Source organism: Carya illinoinensis, chromosome 8 (genome assembly GCF_018687715.1).
Source record: "Carya illinoinensis cultivar Pawnee chromosome 8, C.illinoinensisPawnee_v1, whole genome shotgun sequence".
NCBI classification, from domain to species: domain Eukaryota; kingdom Viridiplantae; phylum Streptophyta; class Magnoliopsida; order Fagales; family Juglandaceae; genus Carya; species Carya illinoinensis.
The window spans coordinates 35,326,489-35,346,784 of NC_056759.1; the positions used below are offsets into that span (position 1 = coordinate 35,326,489).

A 20,296-nucleotide genomic window follows, 5' to 3' on the forward strand; every position below is an offset into this window, starting at 1 on the left:
ATCTTGATACATTGCACCATTTAATATTCTATCATTGTTTGATGAAATAGTTCATATTTCACAATATCAGTATCCATATCCCAAAGGAAAATACAAACCTTCTAAACAAGTTTATATATTGAACATGCAGCATGAGGACGACCAAAAGTCATACTTCAAATTTACATGTTTAGGTAGTGAGATGAGATGAAAATTTTGTAAATAATAATGAAATAGTTCATAAATAGTAATAAAATAGTTTGAGTTAAGATATTTTGAAAAATGAGAGATAAAAAGTTAAATAAATATATTATAATGTTTTGATATTATTTTTGTTCTGAAATTTGAACCAATTGTATTATTTTTTGTGTTTGTTTGGAAGTTTAAGAAAATTATAATTATTAGATAATAATTAAATAAAAATATTGAAAAATTTAAATTAAAAAATATTTTGTATTTCAGTAATATTTGAAAAATAAATAATAGGAAGTTTTGAGATACAATATATCTCATTTCCCAAACATGACCTTACGTAGTTCGTAAAAGAAATAGACTTATCTTGTACAAACCAAAATGGTGAAAAGCACAGTACTGAAATAAAAAATGATAATCAAAAGGCAGAGATCAAATGGTCAAATTAAGATTATAATTCAAGTTTATTTGTTGGCAACATCAGAGTTGTTAACTACAGTACTTCATGAGGAGTTATATCAAATCAATACATTGTCAAACTTTTTTTATTTGGCATTCTCTCGTACATATAAGAGAGATTTAAAAATAAAGAAGACATAATAAAACAAGCAAACCATAATTAAACATTAATGGGAATGAAGGGTCCTCTGCTCGCACTAACTTCATCAAAAGAAAGAAACATCACCATTCTTCAGTAGTCTCAGAATGATCTTCATCTTCTGAAGGATGATCTTCATCTTCTTCAGAATTCTCAACCTTCCCATTGACAGAAAACAACATATTTATAAAGATAAAAGTTTCAAATATCAAATTATCATAAACAAAGCTTTTCATAAAAATAAAGAAAAAAAATCAAAGAAATATCAAAGCCATCCCGCCATTCACTTGGCTTTCCCCACCTTTTTTTTTTTAAATAAATAAATAAATAAAAGAAAACTTTGTTTTCTCTATGTTTAATGGTACCTATAACGAATGAGAAATTATTGTGATTTATGAATGTTAAACCACCAATTTTACTTGTTTCAAAAATTTAACCTAATGGAAAAATATATATACTAAATTATCTATTTCAATAAGCATTAAGTGTGCTAAAAACACCAAAGATTAAAAAAAAAAAATTCATGATTTTGTAAGTTGGGAATATACTTACCCTTTCTCTGAATAACAATCGAGTATCATATTGATTTGACTCCTCCCAAAGACAACGTGTGGTGGTATTCAGGTCATCCTCCCAATACAAATTCGGTTTCGAAAACGAACGGTTATGATCATCATATACTGCTGTTAGCTTTGGTGTACTTAAGACTCCGTGACTGAAAGTCTTCATCTCAGGACAACATCTCACAATTACTTCATCCAAAGATGGGAACCCAAAGGAATAAGGTCCAGAGCAAAAGTGTGTGAAGTTTGGTAAGCCACGAAGTTCTAAGTATCTTAACTTGTTGAAAGTAATCGCCACATTTGCTTCACCAATATCCTCCATTGCTACAAGTTCTATAATCCTTTTGCAATCAAACACAGTCATTCTTTTGAGTTGCACCAGAGTTTTGGCAGTTGAGGATGTTAATAAATTGATCAATCCGTGACAACTTGATATTTCCAATCCTGTCAAATTGTGAAGAGATACAGATGATGGCACTATGTTTTTCAATTTGCCGCATCGTGACACATCAAGGTATTCCAGATTATGAAAGAGTTTGCATGGCCGGGTACTGTGTTCTTTCCACAAATGTGTAAGCATCCATAGACGACAGAGCCTTAGTATTCTTAATCGTATTTTTTGAACAACAAGTTCATAATATTCCTCACGGACACGATCGAATACGTAAAGTTTCAATAGATTTGGCAGTCCTGTTAGAAGAGAAGATGGATCGAGAAAATCTGAAAATCTGCTGGGACATTTAGTTCTTCCACCGAAGTAAAATGCCAAATACTCCAAGTCGGGGAAATACTCCAAGTTGCGGAACGTACCCTGTAAAGGAATCAAAACGTGCATTAAACAAATTAAAGAGATCATAAAGATGAGTTGGTATTGTTCTTCAATTCCTTCATGATCATGTATAGGTTAACTAATTGCTAGAGTTTATATTGTAAGGGCTACGAAAAATTCTAATTGCTAGGTTAACAAGATTGTGTGAACTTATTGCAAGGGAAAAATTCTCTGTATATGAAAATTAAACATTTAGTACTTTGGAGAGAGAGAGAGAGAGAGAGAGAGAGAGAGAGAGAGAGTAGAGTAGAGTAGTTGATAGGATAGGATTGTTAACCTCCTCAAAGACGAACATGGGTTGTTGAATGCAAGTCAGGAGTTGGTTCTCTTGACTACTACTGCTGCTTGCAAATTTTGAAGCCCAAATCATTTTGTTCACTTGTTCACCACATTCCCACAGGGATAGGTGTTTCAATGAAGGCCATGATTCCAAATTAGTATGCACTCCTTCAAAAATCCACTTGAGTTTTGGCAATTCAAATAGTAACAATTGAGTTAGTATGGGGAACTCAATATGTCCGGCTATTCCGTCTTCTGTACCTGAACTTGGAGCCATTAAAACTTGTGATTCTTTACCATTTTGCCCCTCCATATTTCCAAATATACTTTCTAATGAACTGCAGTATGTTATATTTAGACGAGTCAGACTTTGCATCAATGTTGTTGTTGTTGCATGCAAATTAGATTGAAAGACGTGCAACAACTTGTGACAAAAATCAATTGACAATTCTTGAATATTGGGAAAAGAAGTCGCGGCGACTTGATCCTGCCATATAATTTCCAACTTATCCATCCTCGAAATGTACAACTTCTTCAAGCTCGGAAACGAGAGCTATAAAATAAATTAGAACAGCAACAGTGGTTAACACATACCCCATCCAACATAACAGAAACTATAAGAAATATATTTCAGCTCGAGTGGAATTAAATATATTTGATGTATTTGTAAAAGTGAACATCGATATGTCTGCATGCAGTTTGATCATACTAATAATACATCATCTAATTTAATGAAAGAAATATCATATTGTTAAAAACAAATATAATAAGATAAAAACAATTTCCAGTCTTAAATATGAGGTTTCATATGTTTTGTTTGTTGGTAATACTTCAACACCTTCATTTAATGTTTCCAGCAACGAGACTCTAATTCGTGGGTTTAAAACTTTTAAAATTGAGACCTAAACAGAAACTTTTTCTTATAAAAATATGAATTTAAGTTATTTCAAATTTCAATTAATGCATTAAAAAATCATATAAGTAATTTATTCTGTAGAGATTATAATTTTGTTAATAAATCAGTTCTAATACTTAATTAAAATTCTTTCTGTTTTCATTATTTAATGATTAATACTGTAATTAAATCTATATTTTAGAAAGACTAATTAATTAATTTTATCAACTTTATAAGGAGAGAGATCAAAATGATTTCACAATACAACCTCAGTAGAGGGATGCAATTATAATTTGGGGGCATAGAGTGTATATATATATTTCGACTATGTATATAGAGTGTATACGTACGGTCGACGCAAAGTGTGTGGTTGCTCCACTTTCTTCTGTCCCTGATGCTGGGGATATTAAAACTTGTGGTTCTTTACCATTTTGCCCCTCCAGCTTTCCAAATATAATTTCTAACGAACCCATGTTCCAAAATTCCAGTGTCTCCAAGCTGGGGAATGAGTGCTGTAAAATTCATGGGATAAAGAGTAATTAGTTAAGACATGATATCCCATATTAACCGAACGTCATAACAGAATCAGCTATAACCAATTAAGGAATAACGTATGGCTTAACATTAATTGAAGTTCGCAAGTCATGGAATTCAAGTTATATCTGAATGCATGCAGTTTTCATCTTAGTAACAACACAAGAATTTAATCCCCCCACTTAAAAGTAGTAAAGAATTTAATCTTTTAGAATGTTGAATGTATATATAACTGCATGTATTATTCTATTATTGATTATGGTGGAAAGAGTGGCATTTTGGCACTGTAATTTTGATGAACTTGCGATGACTACTTTGACGGCAAAAGATTCAAATCTTTTTTTTTTTTTTTTAATTAAAACATATATACGAGTGTTTTTGTCATTTAATTTATACAGAATAATCAATTAAATTTAAGTATTATTTAATAATGATTAATATTGTAATTAAATTTATAGTTCCTAAAGATTAATTAATTAAATTTATGAACTTAAGGAGGGATCAAAATGATTTTATAATATTGGGATGTACACGTGGAAATCTTAAGAGAGCCAATAAATTTAATTTCTTTAATTACCTCATCCACCGAGAAAAGGGATTGTTTAATATTGGACATCTCAGACTGCCTCTGATCTTTAATTGTTTTTTCAAAGCTCACAACTTCTGAAGCAAAAATCTCCACTTCGTCGCATCTTTCAATTTTCATCTTTTTCAGCATCGGCCATTTTGTAACATACACTCCTTGGCAAAACCACTTGAGTCTCGGTAAATCGCTAAACTTCAACTGGGTCACTTGAGGGAACACCAAAGTCCTAATTGCTACTGCTTCTCCTCCTTTTTCAACTGCAACAATTTCCTCCACCCCACAATCAATAATCTCAAGTACTTGCAATTGCTCGAGACATCTGAAAACTGTTTTGGGTTCTTGACCACAGCTCCATGCGTATTTTATTTTGGGTAGACCCCACATACGCAGTGTTTGCAAGCTTGGAAATGAAACCTGTCGGATTATATTCTTTGTATCAATTAAAGATGCTAAATATGTAGTTTTATGCATCGATTTTGAATATATGTAAATTAAATTGGAGATAGAAAATAAAATAGCACAAATTTGGAAACAATGATCCCTTAAAAAATCAATGTAGTCCATCTATAAAATTCTCAATAGAGCTCCCAAGGATACAAAGTCATCATATCATACCATTAATTGTAAATACTCATTTGTGATGCTATAATAGTTAACAAAAATATGACAAATCCCATATTTACGCAATGAGCTTTTTTATTTGAAAATTGTTTTAAAAAAGTCCCATCTTATTTTCTCATATTTTGCATAATAGAAGTATGACGCTTGATATAAATATATATATATATATATATATATATTAATGTATTCTTGTTTCTTATTTAAGATGATTTGTAAAAGCCTTCAAATAGAGTTATTATTAAAGTTTTCATATTTTTATTTTTATTCTTTTAGTTTATTTGCATTTATATTTTCTTAAAGTGTTTTTACTATAAATATTTCTGGGGCAGGGGATGCCAATTGGTTTGCAAGCCACTAGCATTGGGAATGTTTATGATTTATAGTATAGTATATATGCCTTGACACATTTATACGGACTCGTGTCGATGTATGAAATCTTGTTTTGGTAATTAGTGTCTCTTGTACCTGATGATGTAGAAGTGGCATGTGAAGATTGTGGTTGCCCTCTGCAATGATCTGCCCACAATCAGTCATGAATGAACTTTTTGTGCTTAAGAAGCTCACGAGCTCTGGAAGGTCCTCTAGCACCAAGGTTTGCAGTTGATGGAACAATATTACATCTCCATCTTCTGTTCCGTCTTTTTCTTCTGTCACAACTATTGCACCCATGTTGTTGCATCCTTTTATTTTCAATTTTTCAAGTAGTGAAAGGCCTCTGGCTATGGATGATGAGAAGAGTGTTGAGGGAAAAATGAGCGTGTTGGCATATTCTTGTGAAAACCTGTGTAAAATAGTGTTGTAACAAGTGTTGTTGCGGAAGGATTGAAGTGGGCTTGAAGTGTGCTCATTATTGGTCAAAAGAAGCGACTTCGCTCGACCCTCGCTCGACATAGCGCTCGAGCGAACTCAGGCAGATTCAACCGCTCGACCATCGCTCGACATACGGCTCGAGCGAACTCAGGCAGATTCAACCGCTCGACCATCGCTCGACATACAGCTCGAGCGAACTCAGGCAGATTCAACCGCTCGACCCTCGCTCGACACTGAGCTCAAGCGAACCCAGGCAGAGTGTGTCGCTCGACCCTCGCTCGACACTGAGCTCGAGCGAACTCAGGCAGAGTCGACCGCTCGATACTCGCTCGACATGGCGCTCGAGCGAACTCAGGCAGATTTCGGCGCTCGACCTTCGCTCGACACTTCGCTCGAGCCAATGTTCCAGATCACTTACAATGTAGGGTTTTGAACGCCTCATTTGATGGGAACTATAAATAGAACATGTTAGCTTCTGTTCTATGGGTGGAGAATCAGAGCAAAAACCCTAAGGGCCTCCAAGAACTTCTTAGAGCAACCTCTCCCCCATTTGGTTGATTCTCTCTTGGAAAAATATTACTCCATCATAACACATTCAAAATCAACTCTTATTTGAGTCCATTGAAGTGGACATTGCTGTTGGCCGGAAGAGTCCGGAGCTGCCGTTGATGCAGAGATCGAGAGGTTCTCGTGGGAAGCTATAGGAAGGTCGGAGTTCCGACACTACATGCGTGTAGAGATCGAGTGGGTCACTCGTGGTGTTGCAAGCCAAGTTTAGCTACTACAAAGGTTTTGTGAGTGTTCTAAATTGGTTGTAACAAACTAAAGTTTCTATAGTGGATTTGAGGTGGTGTCTTACACCCGGAGTGGTTTTAGATTTTGAAGAGGTTCTTCAAATGAGTTTCCACTCCGTGAACAAAATCATGTGTTGATTATTTGTGTTATTTGTTTCATTTATTATCTGCTTGTTTGATTAATTTTCAAAAGGCCATAAAAATTAGATTACACCTATTCACCCCCCCTCTAGGTGTAGTGTTGTGTAGAACCACTGCTTTTTCAATTGGTATCAGAGCGGGTTCACTCCGCTAGGATTTAGTTCCTGAGTGTGATCCTGCTGTAGTGGTTTATATGGATAGGTCTCAATCACTCACATCTCCACCATTTTTTGATGGAAGTAACTATGCGTATTGGAAGGTTCGAATGAGAGCTTTCCTTAAGTCTGTGGATGAACGAGTGTGGACCTCTGTAACAAAGGGATGGAAACAACCGGTTGTATTCATTGAGGGAGTCGAAACCCCCAAGGGTGTGGAAAATTACTCTAGGGATGAAGTCAACGAGTGTAGTTGGAATAGCAAAGGCCTAAATGCGATATTCATGGCCGTGTCCCAGGAGGAGTTCAAAAGAATCTCCATGTGTGAAAATTGCAAAGAGGCATGGGACATTCTTGAGGTTACCCATGAAGGTACCAAGGCTGTAAAAAATTCTAAACTTCAAATGCTGACCACCAACTTTGAAGAACTTAGGATGAAGGATGATGAAACTTTTGATGTCTTCTATAGCAAACTTAATGATATTGTCAATTCTCGTTTTAATTTAGGGGATAGAATTCCTGAGGACAGAATTGTGAGAAAAGTCCTTAGATCTCTTCCTGAGAGGTTTCGTCCCAAAGTCACTGCTATAGAAGAAAGCAAAGACTTGGACAACATGAGAGTTGAAGAGTTGGTGGGTTCCTTACAAACCTATGAACATACTCTTCCTATGGATAAGAAAAACAAGTCCATAGCCCTCAAAGCTATTAGAGAAGAGTCTGGTGAATCTTCTGATGAACTTGCCATGAGTGACAAGGAGATAGCATTTTATGCTAAAAAATTCAGGAAGATGTTTGCCCAGAAAAACCCAAGACAAGAAAAGAGAAGGTTCAAGGGTATCAATGGAGGTTCTAGTTCAGAAAACCGAGAAGGGAGGTATAAGAGAGAAACTAGAGCTGTCAATGACAATATTCAGTGCCATGAATGTCATGGTTTTGGTCACATTCGACTTGAGTGTGCAAATTACAAAAGGGCCAAAGAGAAAGCGAATGCTGCTTCCTTGACTGATAGTGAGTCTGAGTCAAGTGACTCACAAGAGAGTTCTGCCAGGAAGAAAAATTTCAACTACATGGCTTTCACTTCCTCTGTTGCAGGAAAAAGTCATAACAGTGAATCTGTGGTTGAAATTGAGAGTGTTTCTGAAAATGAATCCGGGGATGAAGATGACTTGCAGGAAATCTATGAGAAGTTGTACAAGGAATGTGTGAAATTGAGGAAACTCAATAAAGCACATATTGAGGAAATAGATTTATGCAAAAGAGAAAATGAAGGGCTTCAGGGCAAACTGAGAGAAGCCATTGGTCTAACAGATGAGTTGCAAAAGAGAAATGTGACTTTGGAAGATAAAGTGACAACTCATGAAAATGAGCTAACTTTGTTAAATACTAAGTTGCAAAAATTCTCCATTGGGACAAACCAGCTTGACAAAATCCTAGGTTTAGGAAAGTCATCTAGTGATAAAAGTGGTTTAGGCTATTTTGAAGAGAATCCTGATGCTCCTTCAAGCTCAAAAGCTTTCGGTAAAAATGTGAGAACCACAGTGTTTGTTCCTGAAATGACTGAGAAAAAGAAGGCTCATCCATCTGAAAAGGGCAAGAAGCCTGTGCAAGTGCAAAAGTCTGTTCCTCCTCCCAAAAGACAAGGAGCTCGCAACATGAGCCCCATATGTCATCATTGTGGGAAGCTAGGCCATATTAGACCAAACTGTTTTAAATTAATGAGTCATTTTGTGCATGCTCCTGCATTTGTTAATAGTAGAACTGCTTATCCTTCTGGAAGGGGTAAGAATTACATGAATGACTCTAAGAATGTCTCAACCTTCTTGAGACAAAGAGCTCACAAAGCAAGCCCCGTGTGTCATCATTGTGGTAAGATTGGTCACATCCGACCAAACTGTTTTGAGCTTAAGAGGCACACCAAGAAAATTGAAAAGCCTTTCTCAAAGAAATGGATACCAAGGTGGATCATCCAAAAGGGAAAGACGCGAGCCACACATGGTTTTGGTGTTGTAGACTGACAGGCATGCATTACATACATTACATGCATTTTTGTTTTATTTTGTTGTTGTTTATTTTTCTTGTTTGTTGTTGTCTAGTTTCTTTGTCGTTGTTTGCTGCCCCTACATGCACTTCATGATTGGGCTATATGATAGTGGGGTTGTTAATTCTAAAATCTAAGTGCATGTGTCTTTTGAGATTTGTATCATATTTCTATATTTTACAAAGATTTGGAACATGAGTATCTCGTGTAATCTGTGACTGGCATCACACACTTCACTCCAAACTCGGTCAATTGACATTTCACCACTTGTGAGTTTATTGGGGAGGCAATCAAAAGTGGTAGGAAGCTCTATCTTCATACAGAATTGACCACGGGCTAGATGACCTCATCATGGTTCATTTGTGCAAAAATATGTATCTCAAAAGGAAAAGAAAAAGTGAAGTTGAAATAAAAAAAAAAAAAAAAAAAAAAAAGGGGAAAAGAAAAAGGAGGGTGAAAAACAGAATAAGTTTTCTGTTTTCTTGAACATACTGAGACAAGTATTTAAACAGAAAGATTTAGGTCCTAGCAGCATTAGGTTTGACTTTCTGTGTCTTGAATGAGCTTCCCAAGCACCTATGGTTTCATGTTCAGCCTAGCCCCACTCACGCCTTACGGTTGAAATTTCTTGATTGAGCAAGGACCGCTTTAAACACGCACGTCTATATTACTTATGATACTTTGTTTTAAATTGCGTGTTTTATGGGAATATGATGCTTCTCTACATTAGATAAGTACTCTTGGTGTGAAAATTGACATTCCCAATATTTATCCAAGTCATGTGAGTGTTATGTGCTTCAAAACTGGGCAAAATGTGTTTTTCTGAAGGTCTCGCTCGACCCTCGCTCGACCCCGCTCGAGCAACAACCGCTCGACAGCCGCTCGAGGGTTTTAAGTTCGCTCGAGCGAAAGCCTGGTATAAAAACCCAGCGCTGCTCGAGCCGCTCGAGCACAGTTTACTGTTTTCAGTTTTTCACCTCCCATGTGCTTTTCTTCTTCTTTTTCTCAATCTTCTTCGTTTAATCAAGTTCTTACCTTCCGAAATCATCTTCAAACCAAGGTAAATCCTTTTCTCTCTTGTATTTTCGTGATTTGATGCTTTTATTTTAGGGTTTTTCCGTGTGTTGTTATGCATTTGGGTTTCGGATTGGGTGTTTGAGAGTCTTTTTTCGATTGTTTTTCTTTTATCTTGTTTTATTGAGGCTATTGTATAGACATTGTTGGGATTGGTTGTATTTAGGAGGTTTTTGAAACTCCCATGGGTCTATACCCGAGTTTCTCACTTGGATGCACTCCAAGTGTTCGATAAAATGTCTCAATGAAGTGTGTTTTTGGTTTTTCATCATGCATTGGCATAGCATTGCTCCCATATCTATTTCATGTCTATCCTAGGTTTGAGACATCGTTTAACTAGGATTGCATTATGTTTTGAAGGTGTTTTGGTTTAGAATTGGCATTGGTTTGCACATGGGTCATGCATGAGGTTTGGCATCGTTTAACATGAGTCATGCACATGGGTTGGCATTAGCTTGTAAATGGCTTGAGTTGTCATTGCATATGTGTCATGAATGTGGTTGGCATTAGCATGCATGTTGGTCTTTCACATGAGTAGGCATTAGCATGCATATGGGACACTTTGACCTAGGCATTTGTTATTGTTTTGAAAAATGAGGAGTGACATCGGGCATGCACCGAGTCTTGCATTGTTAGTTGGCATTGTTACGTCAGCATGCATGCATCCATCACGTCTTTGCATTGCCTTAGCCTTGTCTAACGTCTTTGACTCTGTCTACAGCCGACACCATGTCTCGACGTGTTCGTCCTCGCCAAAACCCTCCTGCACCCGTTCAAGCCCAATTCCATAGTGCCCGAGCCCAAGAGTTATACTCTCAGAACTTCTCGCATCGTACTCCCATAGTCGAGCGTGAAGTGACATTAGGTGAGCTTACCGAGACTATAATTCCCCGTATTTTTGAGTCTCGTCAGTGGCAGGCATTGACCACTGGTCATCCCACTCCTTCTGTGGAGTTGGTTAGGGAGTTTTACTCCAATATTCATGACATATCTGTTGATGACTCATTTGAAGTCAGTCTCAGGAATGTTGTTTTCCGAGTCACTCCGGGCATGATAGCGACTCTGCTAAATGCCCCTCGTGAGCTCTATCCTGAATTTCCCTACTCACGGACATCTCCTCCAAGTCCACAAGTCATTGCTACTTGTCTTTGTGGCCGACCTAGTAGTTGGGAAGGGACAACCCCTATTTCAACTGCTCGTTTTACCCCCGATCACCTCATTCTTAGTAGGATTGTTCTTACAAACTTAGATCCTACTGGTCATAATAGTGATGTGGGTCTTGACCGTGCCCGTCTGCTGTATGCCTTGATCAATGGTGTCTCCATTGATCTAGGAAGTCTTTTGTGTCGGGTTATTGTTGAGGCGTATCGGTCCTCCAAAACACGGACTGGTTTGCCCTTACTGTGTTTGATCACCCGAATAGCTCTCTCCCAATCTGTTGCTTTCCATCCTCAGGAGCCTAGAATTGCTCTTAAGGCTCCTATTGGTCGTAGGACGGTTCAGCTGAGTCGTACTCACACAACTCCACAGCCTATCCGTGTTGAGCACCCTCCCGCTCCCTCCTCTCAGCCTTCGAGCTCTCGACCATCTAGTTCTCAGCCGTCTACCTCGGCCCCATCCAGCTCTCAGCCATCTTCCTCAGCCCCCGGTTCGTCGGAGCCCAGTCTTCAGCAGGTACTTGAGTATCTAGCTCGCCTTGACGCCCGGTTCGACAGTCTTGAGGTGAAAGTTGACAACCTGCAACAACTTGTGACTCAACGCTTCAATGACATCGAGAGGCAGCTCAATGAGGATGATGAGGATGTCGATGGTGATGATTGAGACCCTTGGCTTCTTGTGACAAAAAGGGGGAGATTGATTGTTGAGGGGGAGATATTTGGAGATATTGTTGAGGGGGAGTAGTACAGTATTAACTCAGGGGGAGTGTTACTTGTACTAACACATTTTTTTGTTTTGGGGGAACAGCAGCTTTTGGTTATTTCTGTTGATTTATATTTCTTGTTAGCTGCTGATTGTCTGACAAATGTTTCTTGAACTCAATCTATGATTTGTTGTTTAATGAAATATTTCTCTTCTAAAACCTGTACTTGACATGAATTATGATTTGAGAATTGCAAATACGTTTTTGTGCATATGTGAATGGGTATGTTTAACCGTTTGCTAAGCGTGTGCAGAAATTTTTCAACATGTTCAAGAATATGGATCTAATTGGGTGTGCTAAGATTAGGTCATATGTATAGGTTAGAGGTTTTGTCACAGAAATGCCAAAGGGGGAGATTGTTGAGGGAAAAATGAGCGTGTTGGCATATTCTTGTGAAAACCTGTGTAAAATAGTGTTGTAACAAGTGTTGTTGCGGAAGGATTGAAGTGGGCTTGAAGTGTGCTCATTATTGGTCAAAAGAAGCGACTTCGCTCGACCCTCGCTCGACATAGCGCTCGAGCGAACTCAGGCAGATTCAACCGCTCGACCATCGCTCGACATATGGCTCGAGCGAACTCAGGCAGATTCAACCGCTCGACCATCGCTCGACATACAGCTCGAGCGAACTCAGGCAGATTCAACCGCTCGACCCTCGCTCGACACTGAGCTCAAGCGAACCCAGGCAGAGTGTGTCGCTCGACCCTCGCTCGACACTGAGCTCGAGCGAACTCAGGCAGAGTCGACCGCTCGATACTCGCTCGACATGGCGCTCGAGCGAACTCAGGCAGATTTCGGCGCTCGACCTTCGCTCGACACTTCGCTCGAGCCAATGTTCCAGATCACTTACAATGTAGGGTTTTGAACGCCTCATTTGATGGGAACTATAAATAGAACATGTTAGCTTCTGTTCTATGGGTGGAGAATCAGAGCAAAAACCCTAAGGGCCTCCAAGAACTTCTTAGAGCAACCTCTCCCCCATTTGGTTGATTCTCTCTTGGAAAAATATTACTCCATCATAACACATTCAAAATCAACTCTTATTTGAGTCCATTGAAGTGGACATTGCTGTTGGCCGGAAGAGTCCGGAGCTGCCGTTGATGCAGAGATCGAGAGGTTCTCGTGGGAAGCTATAGGAAGGTCGGAGTTCCGACACTACATGCGTGTAGAGATCGAGTGGGTCACTCGTGGTGTTGCAAGCCAAGTTTAGCTACTACAAAGGTTTTGTGAGTGTTCTAAATTGGTTGTAACAAACTAAAGTTTCTATAGTGGATTTGAGGTGGTGTCTTACACCCGGAGTGGTTTTAGATTTTGAAGAGGTTCTTCAAATGAGTTTCCACTCCGTGAACAAAATCATGTGTTGATTATTTGTGTTATTTGTTTCATTTATTATCTGCTTGTTTGATTAATTTTCAAAAGGCCATAAAAATTAGATTACACCTATTCACCCCCCCCTCTAGGTGTAGTGTTGTGTAGAACCACTGCTTTTTCAAAGAGAAATCTTAATTTCTGACAGTTCTCTACCTCTAAAACTTTCAAGTTTTTGAAGTATATCAATGGAAGTTTGCCCTGACAGAGTACAAATTTGGAAACAATGATGTCTTAAAAAATCAATATAGTCCATCTAAAAAATTCTCAATAGAGTTCCCAAGGATACAAAGTCATTATATCATGCCATTATAAATACTCAATTTGACATGCTATAACAGTTAACAAAAATATGCCAAATTCCATATTTACGTACGCAATGAGCATTTTTATTTGAAAATTGTTTTAGAAAAGTCACATCTTATTTTTTTCAAATCTAACATTTATGACTCAAAACAATTTCCAGTCTTAAATATGAGGTTTCATACGTTTTGTTTGTTGGTAATACTTCAACACCTTTACTTTATTTCATGTTTCCCGCAGCGAGCCTCTAATTCGTGGATTTAAAACTTTTAAAAGTGGGACCTAAACAGTAACTTTTTCTTATAAAAATATGAATTTAAGTTATTTCAAATTTTAATTGATGCATTAAAAATCATATAAGTAATTTATTTTGTAGAGATTATAATTTTGTTAATAAATCAGTTGTAATACTTATAATTCTTTCTGTTTTCGTTATTTAATTATTTCTTTATGGACTTGATATACAGAATAATGAGATTTGAGTATTCTTTAATAATGATTAATACTGTAATTAAATCTGTATTTTAGAAAGACTAATTAATTAATTTTATCAACTTTATAATGAGAGAGATCAAAATAATTTCACAATACAACCTCAGTAGAAGGATGCAATTATAATTTGGGGGCATGCAGGGGAGGCCGTTGGGAGTGTTTATGATTGATACTATATATATTTCAACTATGTATATAGAGTGTATACGTACAGTCGACACAAAGTGTGTGGCTGCTCCACTTTCTTCTGTCCCTGATGCTGGGGATATTAAAACTTGTGGTTCTTTACCATTTTGCCCCTCCAGCTTTCCAAATATAATTTCTAACGAATCCATTTCCAAAATCTGCAGTGTCTTCAAGCTGGGGAATGAGAGCTGTAAAATTCATGGGATAAAGAGTAATTAGTTAAGACATGATATCCCGTATTAACCCAACGTCATAACAGAACCAGCTATAACCAATTAAAACAAAAGCTATAACCAATTAAGGAATAACTAAGCATTAACATTAATTGAAGTTATATAAAATCTATTAATCAAAGTTCGCAAGTCAAGGAATTCAAACTTTATCTGAATTTAATTCCCCCACTTAAAACTTAATAGTAAAGCAAAATTTGACCATTTTACAATTATATTTTTAATATATAAATATATTAATCTTTTAGAATGTTTTTTTTTTTTTTTTTTTTTTTGAAAAGAACCTCTGTAAAACTTTCATTCATCTTCCTGTGTTACATCTTTATCATTCTTCAGACATCCCACAATAAAGCCTGGGACCTCCTCTATCCAAACTTGTTCCCCTTTCATAACTAAAGCTCTTTTAGCTAAGCTATGAGCAGTCGTATTCTTAACTCTAGACACAAACTGTATAGACCAATGTGGTCTGTTGCTAAAGTATAATCGTATGTCTTCCACAATAGGACTAAAATTAAAAGAAACATCATCCTTGTCAATCACAGCATGAACCACTACCTTTGCATCTCCCTCGAAAATGGCCCTTTGGATATTAAGTTCAGAACATACCTCAACTGCTTTCCTCAAGGCATAGCTTTCTGCTACTGCTGCTTCTACCACATTCAGCTTCTGATCACAGACAGTTACCAAAGCCTCACCTTGTTCATCTCTTATCATGACTCCTATTCCCATTTTCCTTCTCTTCAAGTCCAAAGATGCATCCCAATTGACCTTTACAAAATCCCTCTTTGGTTTCTCCCATTTTACCCTTCCTGTGTCTGTTTTCTGTACCATCTCATTCTGATTTGAAGCCAACTGAGAGGCCTGAAACTCATGCAAAGCTGCCTTTGTAGCACTGAACGAGTTCTTAGGACATGCCATTCTCCTTTCAAACACCCAATCATTTCTTCTCAGCCACACCTTCCTCAACAATACAGCCATCTCCTCCATCTGGTCCTTTGTGAGTCTGTCCATAAATTTCTCCCATAGAGACATAAAGTTCCATTCAGTTCTGGCCCACTTTTTGACACAGCTTTCATCATTTCCCCACAAGTTATTGGCTGCAGGGCACTCCCATAAAGCATGCATAATTGTTTCCTCCTCTGCATCACACAAAGGGCACCTTTTTTCCTCAATCACCTTTCTCTTGTACAGATTTTCTTTTGTGGGCAGCAAGTTATTTGCAGCCCTCCAAATGAATAACTTGGTCACTCCTGGTACCTTCAAGTCCCATATTCTGTTCCATCTATCGTCCCTCTTCTCTTCTACTGAGCTTTCCCCTTGGTTTCTTCCCCATAACTCCAGCTGTAAGTAATATGCACTCTTCACTGAGAAAAGGCCTTTCTGAGATGGACCCCATACCAATCTGTCTTTTGTTCCTCTACTACTTAAGGGCATACTTAGTATTATTTCAGCTTCCTCTGTTACAAAAATTTCTCTAATCTTGGCTTCATCCCATTCACCTTTCTGAGTATCAATCAACTCCTCAACTTTAGCATCTTCCTGCAGCACCTTCACTGGAGATTGAACAGCATAAGAAGTAGGGCTTGTCAACCACTTCGAACCCCATATTTTAATCTCCTTTCCATCCCCTACTCTCCACCTCAACCCTTCTTTCAAAATGGTCCTAGCTGAGCATATGCTTCTCCATATGAGAGATGGTTGTGATCCCAATTTTGCCTCCATAAAGCTCCCATTTCTAAAGTATTTTTCTCTAAAAATCACTGCAGCCAAACTAAGAGGATACTTGAGGATTCTCCACCCTTGTTTTGCAAGAAGGGCAGAGTTAAAACTCTCCAAGTCCCTAAAACCCATTCCCCCTTTCAGTTTCTGCTCACTCAGCCTTTCCCATTTCCTCCATATCAGCCCTCTACCTTCCTGCTTTTTTCCCCACCAAAACTTGGATAACATCCCATTAATATCTTTGCACAACCTACTAGGAAGTTTGAAAACCCCCATAGTATAAGTTGGGATGGATTGCAATACAGCTTTAATAAGAACTTCTTTCCCAGCTTGGGACAGAAATCTATTTTCCCAACTGACAATTCTCTGCCAGATCCTCTCTTTTAGGCTTCTAAAAGTGTTGAATTTAGATCTTCCTACAATAGTAGGGAGCCCCAAATATTTTTCATATGTTCCACAAACATAATTCTGGCCTGCTTCCTTTATTGCCTGTATTTCAGCTAGCTGTGAGTTGTTACTAAAGAACACAGCAGTTTTATCTTTGTTGAGGAACTGACCCGATGCCCTTTCATAAACTTGTAGCACTTCTTGTAATCTTCTCCATTCTACAATTTTTGCTTTGCCAAATAAGATGCAATCATCTGCGAAGAGGAGATGATTGATGCTTGTCCCTCCTCGAGCCACTTGCACCCCTTTGATCCAATGATTCTTCTCATAATAGTCTAACAGACTACTTAATCCCTCAACACATATAATGAATAGATAGGGTGACAAAGGATCCCCTTGTCTCAACCCTCTTGAAGGCCAAAATTTTAATCCAGGGATTCCATTAATGAGCACTGAGTATGAAGCTGTTCTTACACATTTCATCACTAAATCTACCCATTGAGTACAGAAACCAAGTTTATACAGCACAGCCTCCAAAAACTCCCATTTCACTCGGTCATAGGCCTTTGACATGTCTAGGTTCATGGCCATGCTTCCCACCTTCCCATTCTTCCTATTTCTCATTGAGTGTAATAACTCATAGGCTATCATAATGTTGTCATTGATCATTCTTCCAGGCAGGAAAGCACTTTGTTTAGGGGAAATTATTTCAGCTAAAACCCCTTTGAATCTGTTTGTGATAGTTTTAGAGACTATTTTGTACAAAACATTACACAAACTGATGGGTCGATACTCAGTCACTTTTCTAGGGGACTTTGTCTTTGGGATCAAGGCTAAGTAAGTGTAATTGAGAGTAGGATCCAAAGGACTACCATTCAGAATTGCCAAGGCTGCTTTGTTTACTTCTTCAGAAACTATTCCCCAATGATTTTGATAGAAGCAAGGTCCAAAACCATCTGGTCCAGGTGCCTTCAGAGGGGCCATTTGTTTCACTGCTTTCTCCACTTCCACTGCTGTGAATCTTCTTGACAGTTTCTCATTCATCCTCTCAGTCACCCTTCCACCCATACCCACTAAACATGCTTCAATCTCAACCTTGCTTGGCTTTATAGACTGAAAAACAGTGCCAAAGTAATTTCTGAATGTTTCTTCCACCTGTTTGAATCCACAAACCATATTGTTACTTGGATCTTCTATTTCTTTAATAAAATTTCTTTTTTTCCTTTGATTAGCACAAGCATGGAAATACTTAGTGTTTCGATCTCCATGCTTGTACCAATTTGTTTTAGCCCTTTGTTTCCACCAGAGATCCTCCTTTTCTAACAGCAGATGCAGATATGTAGTAGTCTTCCTGATCTCTTCCACATTACCCCTGCTTTCCTCAGCTTGTAGTCTCTTTAAATACTTTGTTTTTTCTTCTATTTCTTTCCCACTCCTCTGCCTCTTTGACTTACTCCATAACTGAAGAGCCTTTCTACTATTATTCAGTAAACCCATAACAGTTTGGTTATGTGGTCCATCTTCTCCCCAAGCTTTCCTTAAGACCACCTCACATTCCTTCTCTAAAGCCCAGCAAGCCTCATATTTAAAACCTCTTTTCTTTTGCCTGAGTTGTGCCACTACCCTTTGATCTTGTCTATTTAAGTGCACTAACAGTGGCTTATGATCCGAAGTTCTAGCCACTAACACTTCCACCCAAGCTTCAGAGTAGATGTCCATCCATTTGGGGTTTGCCACAGCTCTATCTAACCTTTCTTTAGTAAAAGTTGAGTCAGCATGTGAGTTGCTCCACGTGTACTTGTCTCCCCTCCACCCCAGATCATGCAAATCTCCTTCACTCATCACCTCCCTGAATAACTCCATTTGTCCATCTGGCCTAACCTTTCCTCCCCACTTCTCATCAGCAGTTAAAATTTCATTGAAGTCCCCTACTATCAACCAGCCCTCACCACCCTTTGGTTTCAAACTCTTAAGCATGACCCATGTGTCTTTTCTTTTAGCTGTTTCAGGTGCTCCATAGAAGCACGTAAGAAGCCATTTACTTACCCCCTCCTCTATTACCCAAGCACTAATATGTCTTTGTGAATAATTCACAATATCCAGCTGCATATTTTCATTCCATAACAGAACCATACCACCCCCATTTCCCACTGCCTCAACTTCAAAACAACCTTCAAATCCCAATCTTCTTTTTATTTTCTCACATTTCATCTTTCTAAGCTTAGTTTCCATTAAGAAAACTAAGTTGGGTTTATTACTCTCTACCATTAAGCAGAGGTCCTGAACTGTCCAAGGATTCCCCAATCCTCGGCAGTTCCAGCTTATCATTTTCATAATAATTGGCGGGGCTGAATTTCAGCCTCCGCCATTCCAATAGGGACATCAAAATTGCCACTCCACTTCCCTTTCTTGTTTGCACCCCCTCCTTCTTCATCAAACATTCCCCTTTTCTTTTTGGTTTTTTCTTTTTTAACTAACTCTTCTGTTTTGTGTTTTTCTCGAGCTCTCCTCTTCCATACACCTATTTTTTCTGGCCTGCTTCCTTCCACCCTTTCACCCACTTCCTTGCTCCTCAACTCACTACCAACTTCCTTCCCCATGGTCTCAAACTGCACTGCAACATCCTGCAACCCCGTTTCCATATTTTCTTTTTGACCATGCATAGTAATTAGCATGGTTGATTCATCCCTTTCCTTTACTCCCTCGACCCCATTACTACTACCTAAATCCCCACTGTCCTCCCCTTCCTTAGTTTTTTCATTCCCCTTTAATCCCCTTTCCTTCCCTTTTTCATTCACCTCAATTCCTTCTACACTTTCTTCCCTAACTCTACTGCCCCCCTCTTTATTACTTCCCCCACTACCTTCAGCATAAGGCATATTCTCCTTCTCCTTCCACCACCCATTCCTTTCCTCATTTTTTTGCATTTTCACAAAGAAATTATTTCTATAATCTTGCTTGGCCCTCAACCATTGACCATACTGATTTTCATCCCCTACTATCCTGCCTCCTTCTTTACACTCATTTAGACCATGCTCTATACAACCACAGGAGAAACATATTCTAGGCATCTTTTCGTAACTAAATGGGATCCAGATCTCATTGCCTTTAACCATCAGAGTTCTCCCTCTTGCTAGAGGTTGATTGAGATCCATATGGATCTGAACTCTCAGAAACTTCCCCCATCCGCTGCCATCTCCCTGCACATCCACCCTTTCCACCCTTCCCACTGTACTCCCAATCTGTTCACCTCGGACTTCCGTCATACAAGATAACGGTAAGTTGTGAAACCTTACCCAAAAGCTTTCTGAGGTAAAGTTCACTTGTTTCAATGGCGTAAAGCCATCGAACTCCTTCAACACCACTAACTGGTTGTCAAACAGCCATGGTCTACCTGACCAGACCTTCTGTTTATCAGCTATGTTACCAAACACTATAGCAAAATTATTCGGACTCACCTCAGTGAATTGTGCCTTCTTGCTGATTCTCCAAATTTTTGCCAGTGTGCTTTCCATCACCTCCTTACTAATCAGCCGGTTCGAACAAAGTTTTCCGAGTAAAGACCTCTGTTCTTTCATCAGCAGATCTCCCGATACCTCATCATC

At 38.3% G+C, this 20,296-nt stretch overlaps 1 protein-coding gene across 12 annotated transcripts in view; it reads right to left on the minus strand.

Moving 5' to 3' along the window:
• Positions 1-608: 608 nt before the first annotated feature.
• The window catches only part of LOC122274265, a 37,002-nt gene continuing 17,314 nt past the window's right edge, over positions 609-20,296 (minus strand). For 6 of the 12 annotated variants that reach the window (XM_043083287.1, XM_043083297.1, XM_043083290.1 and 3 more), the window contains 8 exons: positions 14,382-14,543; positions 13,504-13,575; positions 5,542-5,814; positions 4,447-4,869; positions 3,686-3,847; positions 2,439-2,993; positions 1,322-2,143; positions 609-927 (listed from right to left, as the gene is read on the minus strand). In XM_043083287.1, coding sequence (XP_042939221.1) covers positions 853-927; positions 1,322-2,143; positions 2,439-2,993; positions 3,686-3,847; positions 4,447-4,869; positions 5,542-5,814; positions 13,504-13,575; positions 14,382-14,543 — 2,544 coding nt within the window. In that variant the 3' untranslated portion in view covers positions 609-852. Of the gene's footprint in view, positions 928-1,321; positions 2,144-2,438; positions 2,994-3,685; positions 3,848-4,446; positions 4,870-5,541; positions 5,815-13,503; positions 13,576-14,381; positions 14,544-15,191; positions 19,406-20,296 lie in introns of those variants that run through there. The other 6 variants (XM_043083296.1, XM_043083288.1, XM_043083289.1 and 3 more) reach the window with 6 other exon arrangements.